Consider the following 21,655-nt stretch of genomic DNA (forward strand, 5'->3'; position numbering starts at 1 on the left):
AGCAACAAGTCGGTATCTGTTTGAAAATAATCAGTTTGATGCTCATTCTTCCGTAGCATCTCACTCCCACCTAGAGATTCAGTGTCAACAGAATTTCAAATCCACCTGTTCTAAAGAGGACAAAAAAATATAATATAGAATTTATCAAAAATCAACTTGCAATAACTCCAACAGAAAAGGCGCTTTACAACGGGCAAATCTTCTGACAGAATTTTCTTCGGATCTTGCTGACATTTTATTGGAGAAGAGACTTAACAATGTTTCTNTGTTAACATCAAGATCCATCTTAAGGCAAAAAAAACCAAAAATTAGACAGGTGAAATAAAGCTAGTCATTGTGTGAAATAAAGCTAGTCAATGTGCTCAAATCAATAAGACTCATGAATTCTACACGCATCTCTCATGCCGGATACTTTGACTCTCCGGAATTTTTATCATTGGTTCTCCACATCAATACAATTATCTCCACACCGATTCATCTATTCGGATTCTACTGTATTATATGGAAAACTCCGATAGCTATGAAATCTGCGAAACTGTATCTGCTGAATTTGCATATCTGGGTTGTTTTGTTTGATTATTCGTTAAGTACTCTAACCATTCCATTTTTGCTATTACCTCATTTCGCTGTTTATACTCTGGGGGTGTTCAGTTGGTTTCATGTACCGTATTGGTTCCAGATTACAATGATTTTCTTTTTTTTTGCAAGTGAGGAATAATGAATAGTGAAATTATATAACGTTAATTGAAAAGATGCTTTTATTTTTTTAATTACTGGCTACAAATATAATTTTAGATATGGTCGTCTCAATTGTTACAATTTTTGAAAGCCGTTTTTATACAGTTTGCCAATTTGCTTGGAAGCCTTACTGGAAACGTTGGCGCAAAGTCGGGATCACCATTTACCACGTTGTTTATAGTTGTTTAGTAATACCATTCGTTTTCTTGGCACCTGATCAGGAAACAGCAATAAGAAGTGTTTTCGCGGTACTATTTGTCACAATGAAATGAAACTGAATCAGATTATTTCCAGAAACTCCCACGCCTACCTCAATACATTTATGAAGCCAATATCTACGTCCTATGTGAAGACTATACTTACCATTTGTTCTCGTTGGTGGCGATTCTCATTTCTGCCTTTGTCATGGTTTTCTCATTCTCAATTCTTCTGATGTGGAATGCAGTAGTTCAACTAAAAAGCCGAACCATGTCCCAAAAGACTTTTCAACTTCAGAAATCATTTCTCATATCTTTAGGAATTCAAATATTAATTCCTGTTTGCACGTTCGCACTACCTGGTATTTATTTATGGATTTCAATTTTGGTGGACTATTACGATCAGTCGCTTAACCATTTCACAGTATGTTTATTTTCCATACATGGGTTTCTGTCTTCGATGGTCATGACATTAGTGCATCGCCCTTATCGAGAAGCATTATTTAGTTTCTTCTCGAAGAAGGCGTCAACGAGATCCAACGAGAATTCTACTAGAAGATTTGCCCGGTTTAATCACGCCGTTTCTGTTGGAGTTATTGCAACTTGATTTTTTTAATTTTTAATATCCTTTTTAGAGCAGGTGAATTCGAAATTGTACCCCAGAATTTTTGTACCCCAGAAATTTCTTGTACCCTAGAATTTTTAAATGGCGCCGCCTACTTTCCCAACCTAAGTGCACATGTCAAATATTCTTCCTCCCCTCGTCGCCCTATGAATTTAGTTGTTTTACATCCCTGCTCTTCTGACTTTTTCTTTACAACCGTTCCGCTATGGAATGCCATCACCTCCCCAGTTACCCGATTTCTCTTGCCGTCCGAATTCGAAACCTTAGTTTCGTCAAGTATTACTCGTTATTCATCAAAAATCCCACACTATCCGATGATGAAAAATACATCCAACTTGAGAAACATATCAGCGGACCAGCTGCAAAGTGCATGCAAAGATTGGACAACACCAGAAAAGCCATCAATCTTACCCTTTTCGAACTCGAGCAAGTCTATGGAGAGACTGAAGACCGTATGGCTCTTCACGAGAGGCTCGTCAACCTCCCATTTCATCAGACCGACTGCAAACGCATGATTCTCGATTTGCAAGCTCACAGAACACTTGTGAACCTACTCGAGGAACAAAACCTCAACGTCAACGATGAAAGGACCATCACACCGTTTTGCCAAAAACTTCCAGAGTCCATAATCGACAGAATCATGCCAGTGATGAAAAAAGACTCAAGCTCACTCACATTCGAAATGGTCCACGATGCAGTGGTAGACGCTATCAAAACGCTCAAGAAGAAGAATACGTTCATCTGCTCAAGACCAAACACTGGAATCAACGAGATCCCAGCAGTTCACGGAGCAGTCTTTCTAACGAATCATCAGAGTCCGTATCCACCAAGATACAACAGCAGCAACCATCAACAACAGAATTACCAGAGTCATAACATCCAGGAGAGACCAAAGAACCCAAAGTTCCAACAATACAGAAAGGACAACAGTCAGAACAACACAAGAGATAATAAGAGCACTAGAACCCCACAGTACGTTGCCAGTCAGCACGCGAATCAATACAGGGACGAATCCGGACGTATCCTACCAGGAATTCACGCCCCAGGATTTGATGGACCAAACTTGTCTATCATCAGATACTCCTTGTCTATCATCTTGTCTATCATCAGATACGTTCCCGTTCCCAGCTCCAGAAATCAGAAGCACCTGTAACACGTGCGACGGTCTTCACAACGCCATCAGATGCCCATTGACGAGCCCCGAGTTCAGAGAGAGAGCGTTGAAACGCGGACTGTGCCAACTCTGTAACTCCAAAGATCATTCCATTGATCAATGCATCAGCACCTTCATGTGCGGCTACTGTAGAGGATTCCACTTCATGGACGCTTGTCCAAGAAAGGAGTTCTACCGACAAATCCAGAACTACACGCAACTCGCTGGTCCGATTGTCACCCAAGAGAACAACACGAAGAAACAGTTTTTTCGTGCCCAACAACAAAACAACCAATAAACTCTCTTGGAAGGAAAGCGCGGGATCAACAACATCGCTCCACGTGCCACCCCTTACAGTACCCACAACATTATCTCTAAATCACCCTTGTTATTCTAACCAAAACTCTCGTTGTTCTACTAATAATAATCAATCGGTATCTCCCTACTCTGATAATTCCGAGCCCTCTGCTCGTCCTTCCAAGGTTAACTATAGAGAAAAAGCCGTCGATACCAAAACGTTCCTAAAATTCCTATCTGAAGACAAGCATCACATTAACCACTCGGCTACAGCTGAATATGACGATGATTACAAACTTCCTTTCATTTGCTTATACACTCCAAACGGAGAAAGCCTCCGAGCCCTCGTAGACTCCGGAGCATCACTATCTCTCATCGATCATCGAGCAGCCGAAAAAATTCAGTTGGAACTATTGGGATCTACAACACTAAACGTAGCTGTCTTTGGATCTACAGTAACCATTCCGTCAAACGTCTACAAGTTACCAATCAGTACTACCCGGAACAAAACGTTCAGCTTCAAAGTAGCGGGATCTCCCCAACTACCACCTACCAAATTCCAATTTCCTACCCTGTCAAAAGAAGATGTCCAATACCTGAAAAATAAAAATATTAGCTTCGAAGATCAGAAGGATAACAGCCTCAGATCAGATAAGAATATTGACATGATCATGGGGAATGATATCATCTCATGGATTCAGTCACAAAAAACAACAAGAAGAGCCATACTACCATCCGGTAGACTTCTTGAGATCACCCCCTTCGGACTAATATTCTATCCAACTCCCAACCTGGGACAGCTCATCACAACCAATACTATTGATGATGTAGCTCTAAAACCATCGGATTCACAAAGTATAGTGATGACGATCCTTGACACTACGGATCCAGAAGATCCATTGACAAAATTGATAAAAGAGGTAGCTCAAATGTGGCGACTGGAGAATATCGGCATTCGGGCTCCCGAAATGGATCCGGTAACTCTCAAAGAGTCACGAGACTTATTGGAAGAGTTCAAAGCTAATGCCAAATTCAACAAAGAAGGAATCCTCGAAGTGGCTCTGCCATTTAACGGGAATGAAAAAAGGTTGGCACCAAACCTTGAAATTGCCATCAAGAGACTTGGAAGTCTGATTGTAACTCTCAAAAAGGGCAATAACTTGTTATCGACGTATGACGATATTATCAAAGAACAGCTGTCAAAAGGAATCGTCGATGTTGTCACAAAAGATATGGAACAGAACGCAAAGAAAAAAGGATATGTAGTCTACTACATCCCTCACCGAGCCGTGATCAAAATGTCATCGGCAACAACGAAAGTCCGCATCGTATACGACGCTTCTAGCCACAAAAGATACGAGCTATCACTGAATGATTGCGTTTTTCCCGGACCTTGCATTCTCCAATCGATCTTCGGAATCCTGCTACGTGCGAGATTGTTCCTCTATATCATTCTCGCTGATATCGAAAAAGCCTTCCACCAAGTACAAATGAAAGAAGAATTCAGAGATGTAACTCGCTTTCTATGGCTTAAAGATATCACGAAACCGGTAACTCCAGACAACATCCAGATTCTACATTTCAAGAAAATCCCATTTGGTCTAGCATCGAGCCCATTCCTTCTCAATGCTACCATTCTACTCTTCCTCCAACTAATCCACATGTACTGAATGAAATGACAAAGGAGAATATCTATGTTGACAATGCATTGTACTACACAAACGAAAAATCAGATATTCCAACGAAAAATCAGATATTTTGTCAAAGCATCGAAGAAAATCTTCGAAGACATGTCAATGAACCTAAGAGAGTTCGCCGTGAACGATGCTGAGGAGATGAAGAGAATTCCCGAGAAGGATAGAGCCGAAGACACAACCATCAAGATCTTGGGATATTCATGGGATTTGACAACTCTTCGATCTTTGGACAATCAAGATTGCGTCTCTAGAAGAGCATCACCCCACCAAAAGACAAGTAGCCTCCAGACTAGCTGAAACGTTTGATCCAACGGGTATAACCACTCCAATTCTTGTAGCTCTGAAACGTCTAATGCAACTATGCTGGACTGACAACCTGAACTGGAACGATCCACTGACAGAAAAACTGCTCAGAATATACAGAAAAATCCAGGAAGGAATCCGTCATTCAGCCATCACAGTACCAAGACAAGTCACCACAAACTACGGTAACTCCAAACTCAGACTGATGGTCTTCTCAGACGCCTCTCTGGACATGATGGCTGCCTGTGTGTATACTCACTACACTTATGAATCCGGACCTCCAGTAGTCAGTCTCCTATGCAGCAAGAACAAGATCAAACCAGCTAACAATGAAAACTTAACCATCCCAAAAATGGAGCTCACAGCTATCATCATGGGAACCAACCTAGCTATTGCTGCAAAGAAAGAAATCCCAATACCAGTAGTGGAAATCTGTTTCTTGACAGACAGTTCGATCTCATTCTTCTGGATCCTAAAAGAACATACAACTCGCCCATATGTATCCAACAGGGTAAACGATTATCATATCAATAAATCTTGGATCGAGAAGACAGGAACCGAAGTAGCTTTACTACACTGTCCGACTGAGTTCAACCCAGCCGACGCCGCTACTCGCGGACTCACCACTACCGAATACAATGAAAATCAGCAATGGCCACATGGTCCCAAGTTCCTATTAGACGGAAGAGAAGAATGGCCAAACAAGATCGAAGGATCAATCACTAATGTGAAAGAATTCCACGATCTAGTATTTCAAGAGATTGTCGATCCGGTTACTCAAAAGAGAAAAAGATCACGAATCCCGAAACCGGATCCGCCCAAAGCTGAAACGATCATGTTGGTAAATACAGAAGAAAAACTAACCTCCATCGTTCCGTTCTATAGAACCAATAGCATGAGAAAACTTGTCACAATTGTTCACAAAACTCTTCTAGCAGTCTGCAAAGCCTTCCCAAACCATCAATGGGAATCGTTCGTGATGAAAAAATTCACAAACGAGTCAGAAGATCAGCCGACTCTGAGGAGAAAGATGGCAAGAACATTCACCATCCAACAGCACTACATTGAAGCCGACGAACAAGGTCTCTCATTCCCATCTGACATACGTACCTTCAAGGACGAAGACGGCTTAATCCGATTCAAATCACATGTGAAATCAAGTGTACTCCCAGCAGAGACACACACCCCAATCATGATTCACAAAGATCACAAAATTGCATTCATGCTCGTAAGGGAAGCCCACGAAATCAACGGACACCTCCCAGCGGGATACCTGTTCAGTGCATTACGTACGAGGTACTACATCTGTAACCCAAAATCCATTATCAACAAAGTCATCTCCGAATGTACGAAACGCAAAAAAGTCACTGGAAAGCCTTACGCTTACCCCAACTGTCAGATACTCCCAGCCCTACGAACAGAGCCATCATTTCCATTCGAAAAAGCCGGATTAGACTATCTAGGTCCAATCCAGTATATCAAAGAAGATGGATCAATCGGAAGCTGCTATGTACTAGTCTATACATGCTTGGTTACACGAGGAGCTCGACTCGAACTCGTTCCAGATGGAACCACTGAAAGATACATGGAAGCATTGAGAATCGTTTTTTCCAGATCCGGTACTCCAAAAGTGATCTACTCGGATAATGCCGCGACTTTCCGTCTCGGCGAAAAGCTCATCAACGAAGACATCCGTACTCACGAGCCGTCAGAATCCCTAACGAGTTTCTTGGCTGACCGCGAGATTGACTTCATCGACATCACCCCCCTGTCCCCGTGGCAGGGCGGAGTGTACGAACGGATTGTCGGACTTGTCAAGCATCAGCTCCAGAAAGAGCTCGGAAAGACTCTCCTCGACTTCCACTCGCTCCGATGTGTCCTAGCTGGTACAGAAACCATGATCAACAGCCGTCCACTAACCCCACATATGAGAAACACAGATGATATGGTAGCTCTCAGGCCCATCGATTTCCAACTCCCAGGAGTTCTCCTTGAACTACCCACCAACGAGATTCCCTTTGATCCTAAACGATCTACAACGGAAAACAGAACAAGGGAGCATCTACAAAAAATAGATGCAGTCGAAGAAAAACTCTGGGAAAGTTGGGCGCTAGGGTACCTCCTGCATCTAAGAGAATCGAAACACAAAAACAAAAAATGCTCGACTCTGAAGCCAAAAGTGGGACAAGTTGTTTTGATCAATACAAATCTAGTCAGATGCCACAAGTGGCCATTGGGAATCATCACAAAGATCTTTCACTCGAAAGTAGGAATCAGAACCGCAGTAGTGAAATGCAAAGGAAAACTTTACGAAAGATCCGTTTGTCATCTCATCCCGTTGGAAATCGAATCAGTGGAATCCCAAGAATGTACTCCAGACAATGAGAATACAGATGAGGATCCCGGATACAAGTCTATCCCGAATCCACCACTACCTGCAACCTTCGATATTCCACAAGCTGAGTACGCTCCAAAGCGATTCAAAGATTCCAAGCAAAACTTTGTGCCAAGTGCTGGTAACCTCCCAACTATCGGAGAACGTGATCCCGAAGAGGAAATCAATTATGACACCCAGCATCTGGACACGGAGCCAGCAGACGGAGAATACAGAGACCCAAATGCAACAGCAAAGCAGATTATGGACTACGGTAAAAATAATGTACCTGATACAAGGACAAGAGAGTACCTACCAAGGAAAGCGAAAGCACCTTACATCAACTATGTCCATGCTACAGTAGTCTCTTCGTCTGGGGCCCGGCCCCCCAATGTTGTCAATTTTCCCCATTATCTTGGGACACTGACAACTTGAAAACGCTATAACCCAGAGTCTCCCGATTTTCCCCCATAAAATCCCTCTGGATTATCCGTTTTAATCGGGTCATATTCATTCCCCTTCTTATCACACTCCGTTCACCAATCACAATCAATTGTTTCGTTCACTAACTTAAATATAATTTGAATAAGCGCAAACACGTGCCGCGACACGCGTCGCGCCGCTCGGCATTGGCGCCGAGATGAGCGGCGCATTCCGCGCACGCTCACAGACGAATTGTTCGTATCAGGGAGACGGGTATCTCCCCTTTTCTGACCGCTATGCGGTCCCTTTCTACTTTTATTATAGTTTCAGACTATTTCCTACGTTTGGCAGTGTTATGGTTTTGCTAGCAACAGTTTTTGAGGGCAGCAAGGTTTCCTCCGGTAGCTCCCAGGAGGTTTTAGTCCTACACCTTTACCTCTTTTCTGTATCGCTTTCTTTAACCCATTCCTATTGTCTTTGCCGTTTATTCAATCCTCTTCCCTTCAATAAATTGGGATTTGAATAGCTTGTGTACTGTTATGCACTTGCACCGCTTATCTTACACATTGGGGGGTTTTGGGGTCTTTTACAGGTAAACAAGTCTCTCTGGTTAGGACGTTGGATCGGTCTCGACTGACCTCGGATCCACTGTCAACAGATATGGTCGCCTCAATTGTTACAATTTTTGAAAGCCGTTTTTATACAGTATGCAAATTCGCCTGGAAGCCTTACTGGAAACGTTGGCGTAGAGTCGGGATTCTCCTTTATCACGTTGTTCATGGTTGTTTAGCACTGTCATTTGGTTTCTTGGCACCTGATCAGGAAAATAAGAATTGTTTTCGCGGTACTGTTTGTCAGAATGAAATGGAACTAAATCAGGTTTTTTTTCTAGAAACTATGCTTACCTCAATACATTTACGAAGCCAATATCTTTGTCCTATGTGGATTTACGAAGCCAATATCTTTGTCTCTACCTTGACTGTTGATAAACTAGACATTTTTTTCTTATTGTTACAACAAGAATATCTGAGTTTTAATTGTATCATACGGTCTGTTGAAATTGTGTGATGAAGTCCATTCAAAACCATACAGGTGAAAATGATTTGCGAAAGCACGGGCGGAAATAGAAGCCGTTTCAAAACACAAAAAAAAACATAAGCAGGATCGAAACATTGTTCGAGGTCGGCGGTGAAGAATTACAAGTTCTGAATTTCAAGTTTTAATTTTCGAGCGGAATTGGAAAACTTCAGAATTTCCAAACCGAACCAAAGGACCAATTCCAATTTTCTGATTTTTTGTTCATTGTTCCCCTGAATTCTAATTCCTCAAAATTCCGTGTAAATCCCAATTTTTCTGAACATGGATGATCGTCAGAAATTCGAAATTTTATTTGCAAAGCATTGTTTTTAAAGAATGTCATCAATCTTTTCCAAATCTCCCCTAATCTTGTTTGTCGCTGAACGAGATCATTGGTCCCGTCCTGGATGAATCTTATAATAAATAAAACATCGGAAATAATTGGCAGAGTGACTGGAAACATTCTCTTATTACTAGAATAAGCTCTGTATAAATCCTTTTTCCCTCCATAATGTCGGCTCAAAAGCCTCGATTATACGGAATAAGCTTTAGCGCCATGTGGTGGGCCGATTTTTCAAGAAAGATTCGCCGTTGGAGGTGGCGGGCCGCTACCAGCCGAGCTACGGTAGCTGCACGGCCTGCCAAGGTCATATCAGACACAATAGCCATCATCGGAATTTTTTGCACTCTCCGGTCTGGTACTGATTGAAAATAAATATTTTCAAAAGTATCATTTTTCAAAAGATCTGTTCTCATGCCTCATTCAGATTTGCGATTTTTTCAATCCCCCTGGTTCCACCTCTCACTGGCGACCTCCACTCACATGTGTAGAGAACAATTTTTTGGTAATCAATTATGATTTTTACACTTTTACTGTTTTCATTCCTAGTATTAAAATCTGGTTGCTCAATATTCCAGGATTGTGGTGAGCTAGCTTTGAATATAGTAAATATCCCAATGAAACCACAATTTCAAGACCCTGAATGTATATTTGAGCCAGGAGAACTAACACAAAGGAATATTGGCTCATTTCCAAAATGCACAAAAGTTTGTTCATTTTTGAAAATCGAAGGGTTGCCGATTTTGAAGTACGAAGATTTGGCTGAAGCGTTTGAAAACTTGGAAGTTTTAGTTGGAGGATTGAAAATTGTGGACACGTGGTTCAAGAATGTCAAATTTCTAAAAAATTTGAGGCGCATTGAAGCTATTAGTAAAGACTTAGAATCTACAAACAAAACTACGTCATCATCAACAATTTCAGGTACATCGCCAGTGGAGATTCACAGCAATGAAATCATGACAGAATTAGGAATGGTTAATTTGACAACCGTCCTAACTCATAAATTTGAAGTTTCTGGAAACAAGGAAATGATGGTTTTGAATCTGCCCAAGCTTCAGGTGGGAGCTATTCTTCCTTCTGAAATACGCACGTATTTTTCAGACGGTCGATTGCCAAACGCCCCCGTACGAACCAGTTATAAGTATGTCGACCAATAACGATGACTTTTGTATGACCACAGAAGAAATGAAGGTGTTTGTGATGAACAATAGGATTGAGAAGTTTTATGTGAATTCTGAAATTTGCCAACCAACTGGTGACAATATGAAAACTTGCACAACGCCTGAAGTCGGTTGTGAAGAACTGATTGGGAATCTTGAGGTAATTGAATAATTGATAGGGAAACAGGAAAACAGTTGAGGCTCAAATACCACATCCTTTTACACTGGTGGTCATTGCGACCGCGTAGCTCAGCAACGCTTGTGAGCCTACCGTTAAAGGTGTCGTGCCGCTACCAGCTGAGCTGGCACAAGCCAACTGGTGTTATATATGAAAGCGCTGCGATAGCCGGTACGCCGTCATAAATGCATACCGTAACTCTCCAAAAAATCTCCTGCCTCCCCTCTTTCAAATATGTTTTCAGATAGGACCAGATTTCGATACCAAAATTGTAAACTCGTTGAAAATTATCTATGGAAGTCTATTGGTCCGAAATTCAACCCTCGTTGATCTTTCGTGCTTGGGAAATTTGACTCACATTGCCCAGTTTGGTGGTAAGGGGACAAAGGCAAACAGCCCACTTCTAGACTACAAGTTATTGGTACCAGTGGTTAAGATACAAAAAGAAGTGAAGTCAATAAAAATGGCAAATTTGGAGGTAAATCGAGTTTTTCGAAAAACCCGCTCATTTTTTTTTCTTCAGAGAATCGTTACAAGCGTTTGGAACGCTGGTAACATCAGAGATGAGAACGATTGGGAACTCGAAAACGGCAACGAAACGTGCGCTGCTGACCAATATGCGTTGTTCCAGAAGACACTTCAGAATGCACCACGCTCTTTTGATGGGTTATCTTGTTAAAATTAAAATATGAAGCCAGGGATTTTTATTTTGCGGTAGTAAATTGTTTGCCGCGAATTTAATCTTTCTCAATCAGAGACACACAAACCACACATTCAAGCTCCGCCCATTTTCTCCTAACTGGCTAACACATTCTGAAAGTGTTAGTCTAGTCCTATGTAAACTAGTTGCTTTCAAAAATGGATAAAATTATTCCCGATTTCAATTTAACCTTAACCAATATGATTCTCAATGGTTTTGAATTGGATCCCAATTATTATGGATGTCCTGCAAACGTCAGCGAACGACCACCAAGTGTTAGAAGACCTTATTGGGGAATATGGTTTTTCACTTCCGGTGTTGTCATGTTGGTGAGTTACTGGGTTAGTGATATGGTTAACGCGAAGCACACATTCGATAGGATTACTGTAGATGCTTCAATATAATTTGAAGTTTGAATTTTGAATTTGAATTTTGAGCTCAGTTATCTCTGTTCCTAGAAAAGGTAACAAAAAGCCGTCAACTAAACAAATGTTGGAAATTTTATGAAAAACATTTTAACAATTGAAAAATGTTCAATATCTTCTGTAGGAACCGAGATAATTAAGCTCGAGGGAACGTATAAGACTCATCTTTAAATGAGTAACGGCAAACCTGTGCCACGGCCGGTCGCAACAATTTGACTAGGATACTTTTGAAATTAGAATACGGTGACCTAGCGGCCCTAGTGGTTATTTTCAATTTTTGAGAGAATGGTTTGATGGGTCTACGGCAATTTACTCACGGTCTGAGTCACGGCCGACTGCGGCTGGCCTCGATTAGCCTTAGGTTTACCGTACTCTTGGAACTCGATTAATCCTTTTTTGATTCTTCACCTTGCATTTAACACCTAAAAATAGAGAAAGTGAAAGCGATCAAAAGTTTTCCCCGACCAAAATATTTTTCATACATGTAGAGAGAGCAAAATCTAATCAATAACTGGCCACTATCCCATAATTGATATATGAGACCAAACGTTTAAGACTAATCGAATTTTTTTAGCTCCTCTACATCCCATGTTTCTTCGCTATCGTGTTCAGCCCACTGCTCAAAACTCCTGCCTACAAAACCATGCTCGTTTTAGCCATCTACGACATTTCCTCAATTTTCATTCATTCAATTTCCACAGGGATTCTTGGCTTTTATGGTATTCCATTTTGTGACTATCCCAGGATCATAGCATGCCTTGGTGGTGTCGCATTGGGCTCTTGGATGGGTTGCTGTATCGCTAGTATGGCTTTGGCTGTCATTCGAATTTGTGACTTGAGTATGCAAATGAATATTAAGAAATATTTCGATGGTGCGAGAATTTACATATTCCTAGGGGCTTTTTTTGTGTATGGAGTTGGTGCCGGACTTCTGACTAAACCAGTGATATTCACACCGACTTATATGTCATGGTTCTTTGACCCAATGGTTGGGAAGAATCCAGAATTCTATGTAAACCTTCCCCACACCTATAACAACATTCTCATGGCGATTTGTACACTGGCATTTTATGGATTCCTTTCGTATCTTGGATTTAAAGCAGGAGATGGTAGCACTTCAAACAACTCAAACACTAGAAAAGTTGTGGTAATTAAAAAAACAAGAAGAGAGTGTTAAAAACGTTTCAGATTTTTTTCAGATCCTTCTCCAATCTTTCTTCTTCTGCATTTTCCACACCATCGCTTCTGTCCTATACGCTTATATGCAGTTTATCGCCGCACCGCCATATCTAATTTTAGTCAGTCAGATTGCTTGGCAAACGAGTAGCGGTATGACTAAAACAAAGATTAAAGACTTATATTTATAATCAAGTTTTCTAGGTTCCGTGTGTATTGTGTATTTGACACTCAACAAAACAATCAGGAAGTCGGTGATGAAAATGGTTTGTCCGAAAGCGTATTTGTACGGGCGGAGAGTTTCAATAATAATATCAATGAACAGCAATAGTAATTGAACTGTCATGTTTAGGCTCTAAGTTTGAACTGTTGTTTTCTTGAAATGTAAAGTGATCTGAAATTGTTTTTTTTGGTTTAAATATTGAAATGCCATGTTTAGGCTCTCAAAGTTTGAGCTGATCTTTTCAATTTGTTGCAAATGTCACAAAATAAATATTTGAAAAAAGTGATGTGACTTTCACACAATAAAGTAAAAAAATGAAAAAAATTGAGTATTTTAATTGAAATAACATGTTTATGTTCTTAAAGTTTGAGCTGATACTTGAACTTCAAATCTTCTGAAAAATGTCACAATTGATTTTTTGAAAAAGTGATGTGACTTTCAGACAATTTCCAGTCAGAATCATAGCGCTTCGAGTAATTGAAAGTTAGCGGGGGGTTGACTCATTTGTCTGAAATTCCTAAAAATGAAACTTACTATTCGAGGGAAGGTTGTCACTTGGAAATAGTCTTATCTAAAAAATTAAATCTGCCGTCCTATGAAGTTCCAAAAAATTTAGTAGTTCAAAGTGACCAAGATTTTGTTCCAATGAGCAAGTAAATATTACTTTTGGAAGTAGGTAAACTGTCTCATTGATCATGTTTACTGTTCCAAGATCTTGCTCTCGCTCAACTTTTTTTGCCAATTCAAAACTGCAAAAAAACAGTAACACAACTTTATTCATACACATTGCGAAGCACAAACGTTATTCACTTGGTTGGGCCGTGAAGTATGGGGTTCCATTTGTCCATTGCTGAGTGGTCCGGTTTGAACGAACTAAAAATTTTCATTTGAGGGGCAAAATGAACTTATTCCATTTAAAAAACTTACATTCCAAGTTTGGCACCCTCCCAAATTAACACCGTTAAAATTCAATGGAACGGAAGTCGTTGCATTTATAGTGGTCCCAGAATAATTCACGTTTTGCAAATTAGCGCTATTCTGACTGCTGAAAGTGGGCGGAGCGTGACCTGAAGTGCTTCCAGTGCGAATGGAGACTTGATTGTTTTGGACCATCAGAACTATGACTTGTTGGTTGTACTGAAACATTTTTAGGATTATAATTGTCAAACATTTTTAGAGACTTACCATATCCGGCCCAAATCCTATCGCTGTCCACTGGTTATTAGAAATCCCATTATTTTGATACGAAATTTGGAGAGTTCCATTTTGAGCAACTGTCCAGCTAGCATTTACAGCGGATTTGGAAAAACTGCAGGTTTGGCAGTTGGCCAATGAAATTGTAAATATTAACAGAGAAGAAAGATGAAGGAGCATGGCTTTTGAAGAGTTCTGAATTTTCTGAACCTTTAGGCGTCATTTAAACAAAATGCTTGTTGACCTATGGGAGGCGGGTTTCATCATTGAGAAAACATTAGTTATGGCAAACAAGTAAGGAACTGTTAGAACATCTAGGTAACGGAGCAAATAATAGAAAGTAGACTTTGGGGTGTAAAAAATAGTTTTTTTGAGTCTCCATCGGTCGGCCCAGCGCCGGCGATGACTGTATAGCTCAGCCTAGAACCCTTACCCGAGTTGTTGGCCACGGTAGCTCAGTTGGTAGCAGCGCGGGACCTTTAACTATGGGCTCCCAAGTTCAACTTCTTAGAGCGCACTTTAACGAAATTTCGAGATTTGAATAATATTATAGTTAAAAAACTAGATCAAATCGCGCGGAAGGCGCACCAGCCACATGTTTGGAACGCCGGAGGCGCGTCAACTGATATTTAGAAAATAAGATGACATTTGGTTTGAAAGATAATCGAGTTTTGAAGTTTTAAATACTGTTAGGCGGGGCAAGACAATCCTCGAAATAAATGTATTTTCAGGTAAATTGTAAAAACAATTATGTCATGTCAAATAATCTGAGCAATATGCAAATTGCTTTGTCTTCAGAATGAGATAAAATCATTTCTTTCCATATGCATAGTTCGCCATTGGCACACACTGGTTCCATTGATAATTTGGAGGATATGGTGGACAGTCACAGTAGTAGCGGGGTGTCTGTCCAACGTAGTCGACAAATTGAGCAACTGAAATGAAAAACGAAAATGAGGATTTTGGAATATTATTTTACCTCTACAGTATCCTCGGTTATAGTTTCCATAGCCGTAGTAGCTTGGGTAGTAGTTTCGTCGTCTGAATAGTCCTCCAAACAAGAGTCGTCCTAATCCAATTCCGCCTGAGCTTCCAGAGCTACTGGAGTCAGAATTGGAGTTACTGTAATCAGACACGAGGTGATGATGATGGTGATGATGATCTCCACCTCCTCCGCCATGGTGATGGTGATGTCCACTATCACTACTTGAATGATGGTCACTTCCTCCACCTCCATGATGGTGATCATGGGCGGAGATAGCTGAAATATTGCGTTTTTAAATGGAATTAAGCCCAAATTCACCAAGAACTGCAATTACTGCGATCAGGAAGATTCTCATCATTTTGAATGGTTTGAATGTTGTTTCTACATCACTAGATTTCCTTTTTTATACCATGTTTATTGGCTAATCTGATCGCTCAATAGTATTTGTGTTATGGTCAAGCTTTTCTCTAGTCAAATGTTATCTACAAACTGTTCCATGGAATTCGGCGATTTGATTCGTTGAGTGATAATACTATAGACCACTTGACATCATTAGCGTGTTGATAGCGTGAGAAAATGATAGTGAAAACAAATCAGAATCGTTTGAGAGATAAAGAGAAGTTAGGCGGATTGCGGGAAAGCTGAGAAATAAAGTCGAAGGAATATTTAATGCCAAATCGAAAACACAGAGAGCGTAAAACCTGTAATAGTAGAGCCCCTCACTGTCATGTTTGAGATAATTTTGATCATTTCAAAAAGTTGTCGACTGAAAAAAATGTTCATCATAATCTCAAAAACTTTTTGTCAGTTAAACATTTCTCGATATCGCTAACAGGAAGCAAGATAATTTTGGTCAAATTGCACTCTTAATTATTTTCGTTCCCAAATTGCAACTATAATATTTTTCCCACGAAAAAAGTTTCTAGTGTTGTCACGGTGCAGATAACCCAAAAACGTTAGAACTCGTGAGAAAACATGTCGATTTTTGACTACTATCCAAGCGGAAATATTCAGAAACTTCTCGAGAAAGTTATATTTTCTAGTCATTAAACAAGAATGTTCCTTCTTGGACTCGTTGGTGTGCCTGTCTATTTCTTTGGTACAATTCTAAACATCTTCATTATCTGGGCAATTACTCATCAAAATTGTCAGTATTCTGCGCCTTTTTTGATAGTGACTTTTGCGAAATCTATATCTGATGTTTTATATGTTGGTACTTATTTGTTCTACGTAACACCTATGGCAGTGTTGTGAGTTTTGGCATTTAGAATTACCTGAAACCGGAAATCCTGATTTTCAGGACTCCCGACTTCCTCGTTTTCAATTCTCACCTCGCTGCATTCTTATTGTGCATCACTTTTGAAATATCACTTAATTTACATGCTCTAATTACCATCAATCGATTTGTAGCGGTTTTTTTACCGTTTTCCTATCAAAAAATTTTCTCTGAAAGGCTCACAAAACTTTATGTGGTCGTTCTGGTAACCATCACATCCGCCTATATTGTAACCGTTAATTTTGTTTGTAAGTTATATTTGGAAAGAAATTCTCAATCTCAATCTTGTTACAGTTTATTGTTGTCCGAATTACGAGCCAACCACTTTGTCATTTTTTAATAACTTGGCCGAGCCAGCCTGTGTGTTTTATTACAAATATTTGGACACAGCTAAGAATACAGGCTTGATTCTTTTAGGATTTTTTATCAATATCGTGACACTTTCGAAAGTTCAATGGTTCCGGAGAAAGAGGAAAAATGGACCCGAAAAAACCACAGTGAAGGAATGGAACTTTTTAAAGCAGGTACATAGAAACGTGTTGGAAATTTTTTTTCGGATTTTTTTTCGAATTATGGTATACAATTTATGTTTTTAGACATTCCTCCAAACCCTTTGTTATCTCTCCGGCTATATCATCAGCGATATTCTCCTTCGAAACGCCCAAGAATCAAAAATTGCATCCTTCATTGAAAGTTTTCTTATTTGGACCACCGTGACAATGTTCGATGGTTTTTTCACAGTAGTTTTCAATGGGGAATTCAGAAATCGTATATTACCAAACTCTGTGACTTCTTCTGGACGACTTGATAATTTTTGAACCACTGAGCCATGAAAAAAATGTTCCCACACCTGCCGAAAGCATGATATTAGCTCAAGCAATTTTTGATTTTCGATCTTCTTCTTCTTCTTGAATAAAAATGTTAGCTCGAAAACTGATGGAAACTACAAACGAAATGAGTTTTAAAGATCTTTCATTGAAAACAGTACAAGCAAACTATTTTTGATCTCTTGATCTTACCATTTTTTGATCTCACCATTGCTGCACGACATTCATGAATGCTGGCACAAAAGAGAACTTTCTGGAATGACCAGCTAGAGAAAATTTGGTTCTACGAAAAAAATTAGCCCAAAAAACACCTGAAACTTTGTCCTTTGGTCGTTGTCTCAAAAACATGTTTTTTTCAAAAATTTACATAATTTATTTTTCAGTAACATAATGCACTAAATTTATCTTTGAAGCCCGCTCTAACAAAACTTTTCGATACGGATGATGAACAAAAATCATGACCAAAGTCGAGATGATTCCATGTAAAGAGGCTAGAACTACACAGAAATTTGTTAAAGATTGATTATAATAGTACCAAAAGAATGAAACCCAAGCATAGAACACTGGTAGCAAAATGAAAACCAATGGGACACTCATTTGAATGACCAACGCTATGAAAAACTTCTTTTGAATTGTAAAAGTCCGCCTGGACACAGATTTAGTCCGAAGTTGTTGGGTGGAGTACCAGATTAAGAAATATGCAAAAATCGAAACTTCGAGAATTGTAAGAAATACGTAGAATACAAACATGAAAAGGTGATAGGCTCCGGTTTCAGTGACAACGAAAACTTCGCCTTTATAAATGTAATCTGATAGGCATGGAAGCTTCTGGATTAATGAAACACATTTTTCAAAGGAAAAGGATTTTTCTCAGATACACCAACTTGAAACACCCGTTCTTTTGCAGGTTTCTGATCTGGTACCATATATGCAAAACTTATGATAGCAAGAATTACTCCTATATAGTGAAATGCTAGCCATGGTCGTCGTAAAAAGTTCCAATGTGACTTTCCAGAAAAGTTACAAACGACGTGGAACCGGTTTTCAAACACGGCAGTTATAGAGCACACGACATCTGAAAATTTTCAGATGTTTAAGCTTCAAATTAAAAAATAAACTAACAGGACATTATCAACACTATACCCATTGTTATCCACAGAGCGGGAACTTCGAGGTATCGTAGTAGGCCCATTGGAATACCTGCCAGAGCTGGGAACAACAAAAGTGGGACACCAAGACAGCCCAGATAATAATCAAACAAAACGATCCATATATGCAAATTGACCAAGGGGAACTTCACGGATTTCATATGACTTGGGGTTTTGAAGAGAACACAATATAAGCCGAAAATGTGGACAGGGGTGGAAATAATAGTGATTAGGTGGAGGGTGTTGGCTAGAAGTTCCGGGGAATCAAAGGGACCGATATCGGGGATACATGGAGAAGACATAATGAAAGAAAAGTCATGCAAAATGTTTTACCGACCGGAAAAAAAAACTATGACAGCTGGAAATTGAATTTCTGGAGGTTTGGTGATTAATTGAATTTTAGTGCTACCTGGATTAGGTGGTCAGAAAACTTTGGTTTTTCATTTGCAATAAAAAATCAAACTCGAATCAGACAGTATTACTAGACATCTCTGGGTCAGCCGCCAAGTTGGTGTCACCGTAGTTCAGCAGCGACGTCTCCAACATTGGGAAGACAAGTTCATTTTCTCGTGGGGGGCTTACAAGAACAAAGTTTCGAGAATTGTTTTGAGCTTATGAATTGAACTTGTGAGCAATGGGCTATAAGTGCCACGCCGTAGCAACGACAACCTTTTTTTTAACCGAGGAGTGTTTAAATTTGAATCACATCTGATAATACCACTACACTCCTCCTAACCAATGGTCGTTTTTGTGAATTCAGAAAATCCTCTAAACAAAGAAAATAAATCAACGTTTCTCGATATGGTCGATGCACCAAAACCATCGCAATCGTCGAGGATAATCCATGAATAGTGGTAAAGATTACCGCAGTATTCATAAGACCTTGATTATAATACCTCCAAAGAATTGATATCCAAGAGTACACAAATGGAATTACCAATGTGATCAAGGGTAATGTAATTTGTATGACTAGAGTCACGAAAAATTGCGTTTGCAATTGATACGTTTTTCGAGACATTTTGCTAGTTTTTAGGAGATTTGATAAAGTTCGGATGATAGAAAATACGAAAAAGAAGACTTCAGAGCAGGTAATCTCTGAAGAATTTGGACCCTAGATTTTTATTGGTCCGGTAGGAAAAACCCGAATGAAGTACAAAGGAAAAAAAAGAATAGAAAATGACTTATTAACCAAGGCCTTCTAAATTTCGACCAAATAACGGGCTTTGAAAAAGTGCAAATTGTGTGAAATTTATTTTCGAAAATTGCAGTTATAGCCACCAGCATACCTGGAATTTCATTTGACGTCATCACTTAATACCCTCCCACTCACAACCCATGAAATTTAAAGAAACTACTATTGAAAACACATAATACTTTACGTCGAATAATCGAACAAATCCAAGAGGATATCCAGCGAATTCCGGAAAAAGGATCATCGGTATCGTCGCTATACTACTCGAATAATCTAATAAAACTGTCCAAACATGCAAATTTAATAAATAGTACTTGACTTTTTTCATCGTTTCTGGCGAGTTGAAAATTAGAATATAGAACCCAAAAAAAGAACTCTATGAGGGTTTTCAGGTTCATTTGGAAGAAATATATATTGAAGGAAACATAAACACAAGCACGCAACGCTAAGGAATTGATACGATTAAAGAAAGGTGGTGTTGACAGCGGATCCGAGGTCAGCCGAGACCGATCCAACGTCCTGACCAGAGAGACTTGTTTACCTGTAAAAGACCCCCCAACCCCCCCCCCCCCCCCAATGTGTAAGATAAGCGGTGCAAGTGCATAACAGTACGCAAGCTATTCGAATCCCAATTTATTGAAGGGAAGAGGATCGAATAAACAGCAAAGACAATAGGAATGGGTAAAAGAAAGCGATACAGAAAAGAGGTAAAGGTGTAGGACTAAAACCTCCTGGGAGCTACCGGAGGAAACCTTGCTGCCCTCAAAAACTGTTGCTAGCAAAACCATAACACTGCCAAACGTAGGAAATAGTCTGAAACTATAATAAAAGTAGAAAGGGACCGCATAGCGGTCAAAAAAGGGAGATACCCGTCTCCCTGATACGAACAATTCGTCTGTGAGCGTGCGCGGAATGCGCCGCTCATGTCGGCGCCAATGCCGAGCGGCGCGACGCGTGTCGCGGCACGTATTGGCGCTTATTCAAATTATATTTAAGTTAGTGAACGAAACAATTGATTGTGATTAGTGAACGGAGTGTGATAAGAAGGGGAATGAATATGACCCGATTAAAACGGATAATCCAGAGGGATTTTATGGGGAAAATCGGGGGACTCTGGGTTATAGCGTTTTCAAGTAGTCAGTGTCCCAAGACATTGGGGAAAATTGACAACAGGTGGGGAGGAAAATTTTTTTGGGTTTTTTGAGATCAAAAGTATCCAACCGGCTACATTGAGCTCAATTATCTCGGTTCCTTTAAGAGACATCAACATTTTTCAACTGATAAATGATTTATCATAATACCATCAACATTTTATCAGTTGAAAATTTTTTGATATCTTTCGGTTGGGTGGGCTTCTACAGTATGCTTCCAGCTGGCGGCGACCGTCTGGCTCCACTAGTAGCAGGGCTGCACTTTCACTAGCAGAATGAGTGTAATTTAATTTAAATTTGAATACTTCTATGAGATCAAAACTTCATGAAAATTATCATTTTTATTGTACCTTATGTCTGTAATATCTTTTAAACAAAAGTATGACCAACATTGTTAAAACAACTTTTTGTCAGTGGATTATATCCGTATTTCAAGAATTTAAAATTTTGGAAATTATGCGTTTGACCTCATCCCAGAACAATGCTTCCTCCGATGCGATGGCTCTAAAAATAAAATCATACATTAAAAACCAAACAAACGCATTTCTTACAACTGACACCTTTATGTACCACTGTTTACATTTTTTTGGATTACGGGGTCCCAGAATATTTTCCAGCGCGATTTTATTTTTCAGGGCATTGTTTCGAATAATTGCATAGTCCTTCACATCGTAGCATTTAACATGCATAGCAAGAGAGCAAAAAATAAAAAAGTAGAAAAAAATTTTCATTCAGATTGTTTGATAAGGAAGTGAACTACATTCTCGGCGTATTTATATGTGCTTGAAGTATTCAG

The 21,655-nt window shown here is 39.7% G+C and overlaps 6 protein-coding genes across 6 annotated transcripts; 3 read left to right on the forward strand and 3 right to left on the reverse strand.

Moving 5' to 3' along the window:
* Positions 1–379: 379 nt before the first annotated feature.
* CBG10375 lies at positions 380–1,542 on the forward strand (the record flags this gene model as incomplete). Its single annotated transcript, XM_045240823.1, has 3 exons — positions 380–707; positions 796–986; positions 1,033–1,542. 3 exons carry the CDS (start codon positions 380–382, stop codon positions 1,540–1,542), a joined length of 1,029 nt encoding a protein of 342 aa, XP_045094263.1.
* A 3,841-nt stretch (positions 1,543–5,383) lies between these two features.
* Positions 5,384–7,819, forward strand: CBG26950 (the record flags this gene model as incomplete). Its single annotated transcript, XM_045240824.1, has 1 exon — positions 5,384–7,819. The coding sequence occupies one exon, from the start codon at positions 5,384–5,386 to the stop codon at positions 7,817–7,819; it is 2,436 nt and encodes an 811-aa protein (XP_045099036.1).
* A 3,601-nt stretch (positions 7,820–11,420) lies between these two features.
* Cbr-srt-19 lies at positions 11,421–13,185 on the forward strand (the record flags this gene model as incomplete). Its single annotated transcript, XM_002635685.1, has 4 exons — positions 11,421–11,591; positions 12,262–12,828; positions 12,887–13,020; positions 13,068–13,185. Coding segments are annotated over 4 exons (990 nt in total), but the record flags the coding sequence as incomplete, so codon positions are not given.
* A 678-nt stretch (positions 13,186–13,863) lies between these two features.
* CBG10380 lies at positions 13,864–14,460 on the reverse strand (the record flags this gene model as incomplete). Its single annotated transcript, XM_002635686.2, has 3 exons — positions 13,864–13,959; positions 14,014–14,223; positions 14,272–14,460. 3 exons carry the CDS (start codon positions 14,458–14,460, stop codon positions 13,864–13,866), a joined length of 495 nt encoding a protein of 164 aa, XP_002635732.2.
* Positions 14,461–15,090: 630 nt separating this feature from the next.
* CBG10381 lies at positions 15,091–15,623 on the reverse strand (the record flags this gene model as incomplete). Its single annotated transcript, XM_045240825.1, has 3 exons — positions 15,091–15,215; positions 15,260–15,541; positions 15,584–15,623. 3 exons carry the CDS (start codon positions 15,621–15,623, stop codon positions 15,091–15,093), a joined length of 447 nt encoding a protein of 148 aa, XP_045100800.1.
* Positions 15,624–17,740: 2,117 nt separating this feature from the next.
* Positions 17,741–18,677, reverse strand: Cbr-srh-194 (the record flags this gene model as incomplete). Its single annotated transcript, XM_045240826.1, has 3 exons — positions 17,741–18,196; positions 18,253–18,443; positions 18,491–18,677. The coding sequence occupies 3 exons, from the start codon at positions 18,675–18,677 to the stop codon at positions 17,741–17,743; spliced, it is 834 nt and encodes a 277-aa protein (XP_045094264.1).
* Between the last annotated feature and the right edge of the window lie 2,978 nt (positions 18,678–21,655).

Source organism: Caenorhabditis briggsae (assembly GCF_000004555.2).
Source record: "Caenorhabditis briggsae AF16 supercontig from assembly CB4, cb25.fpc2310b, whole genome shotgun sequence".
Taxonomy (NCBI): Eukaryota; Metazoa; Nematoda; class Chromadorea; order Rhabditida; family Rhabditidae; genus Caenorhabditis; species Caenorhabditis briggsae.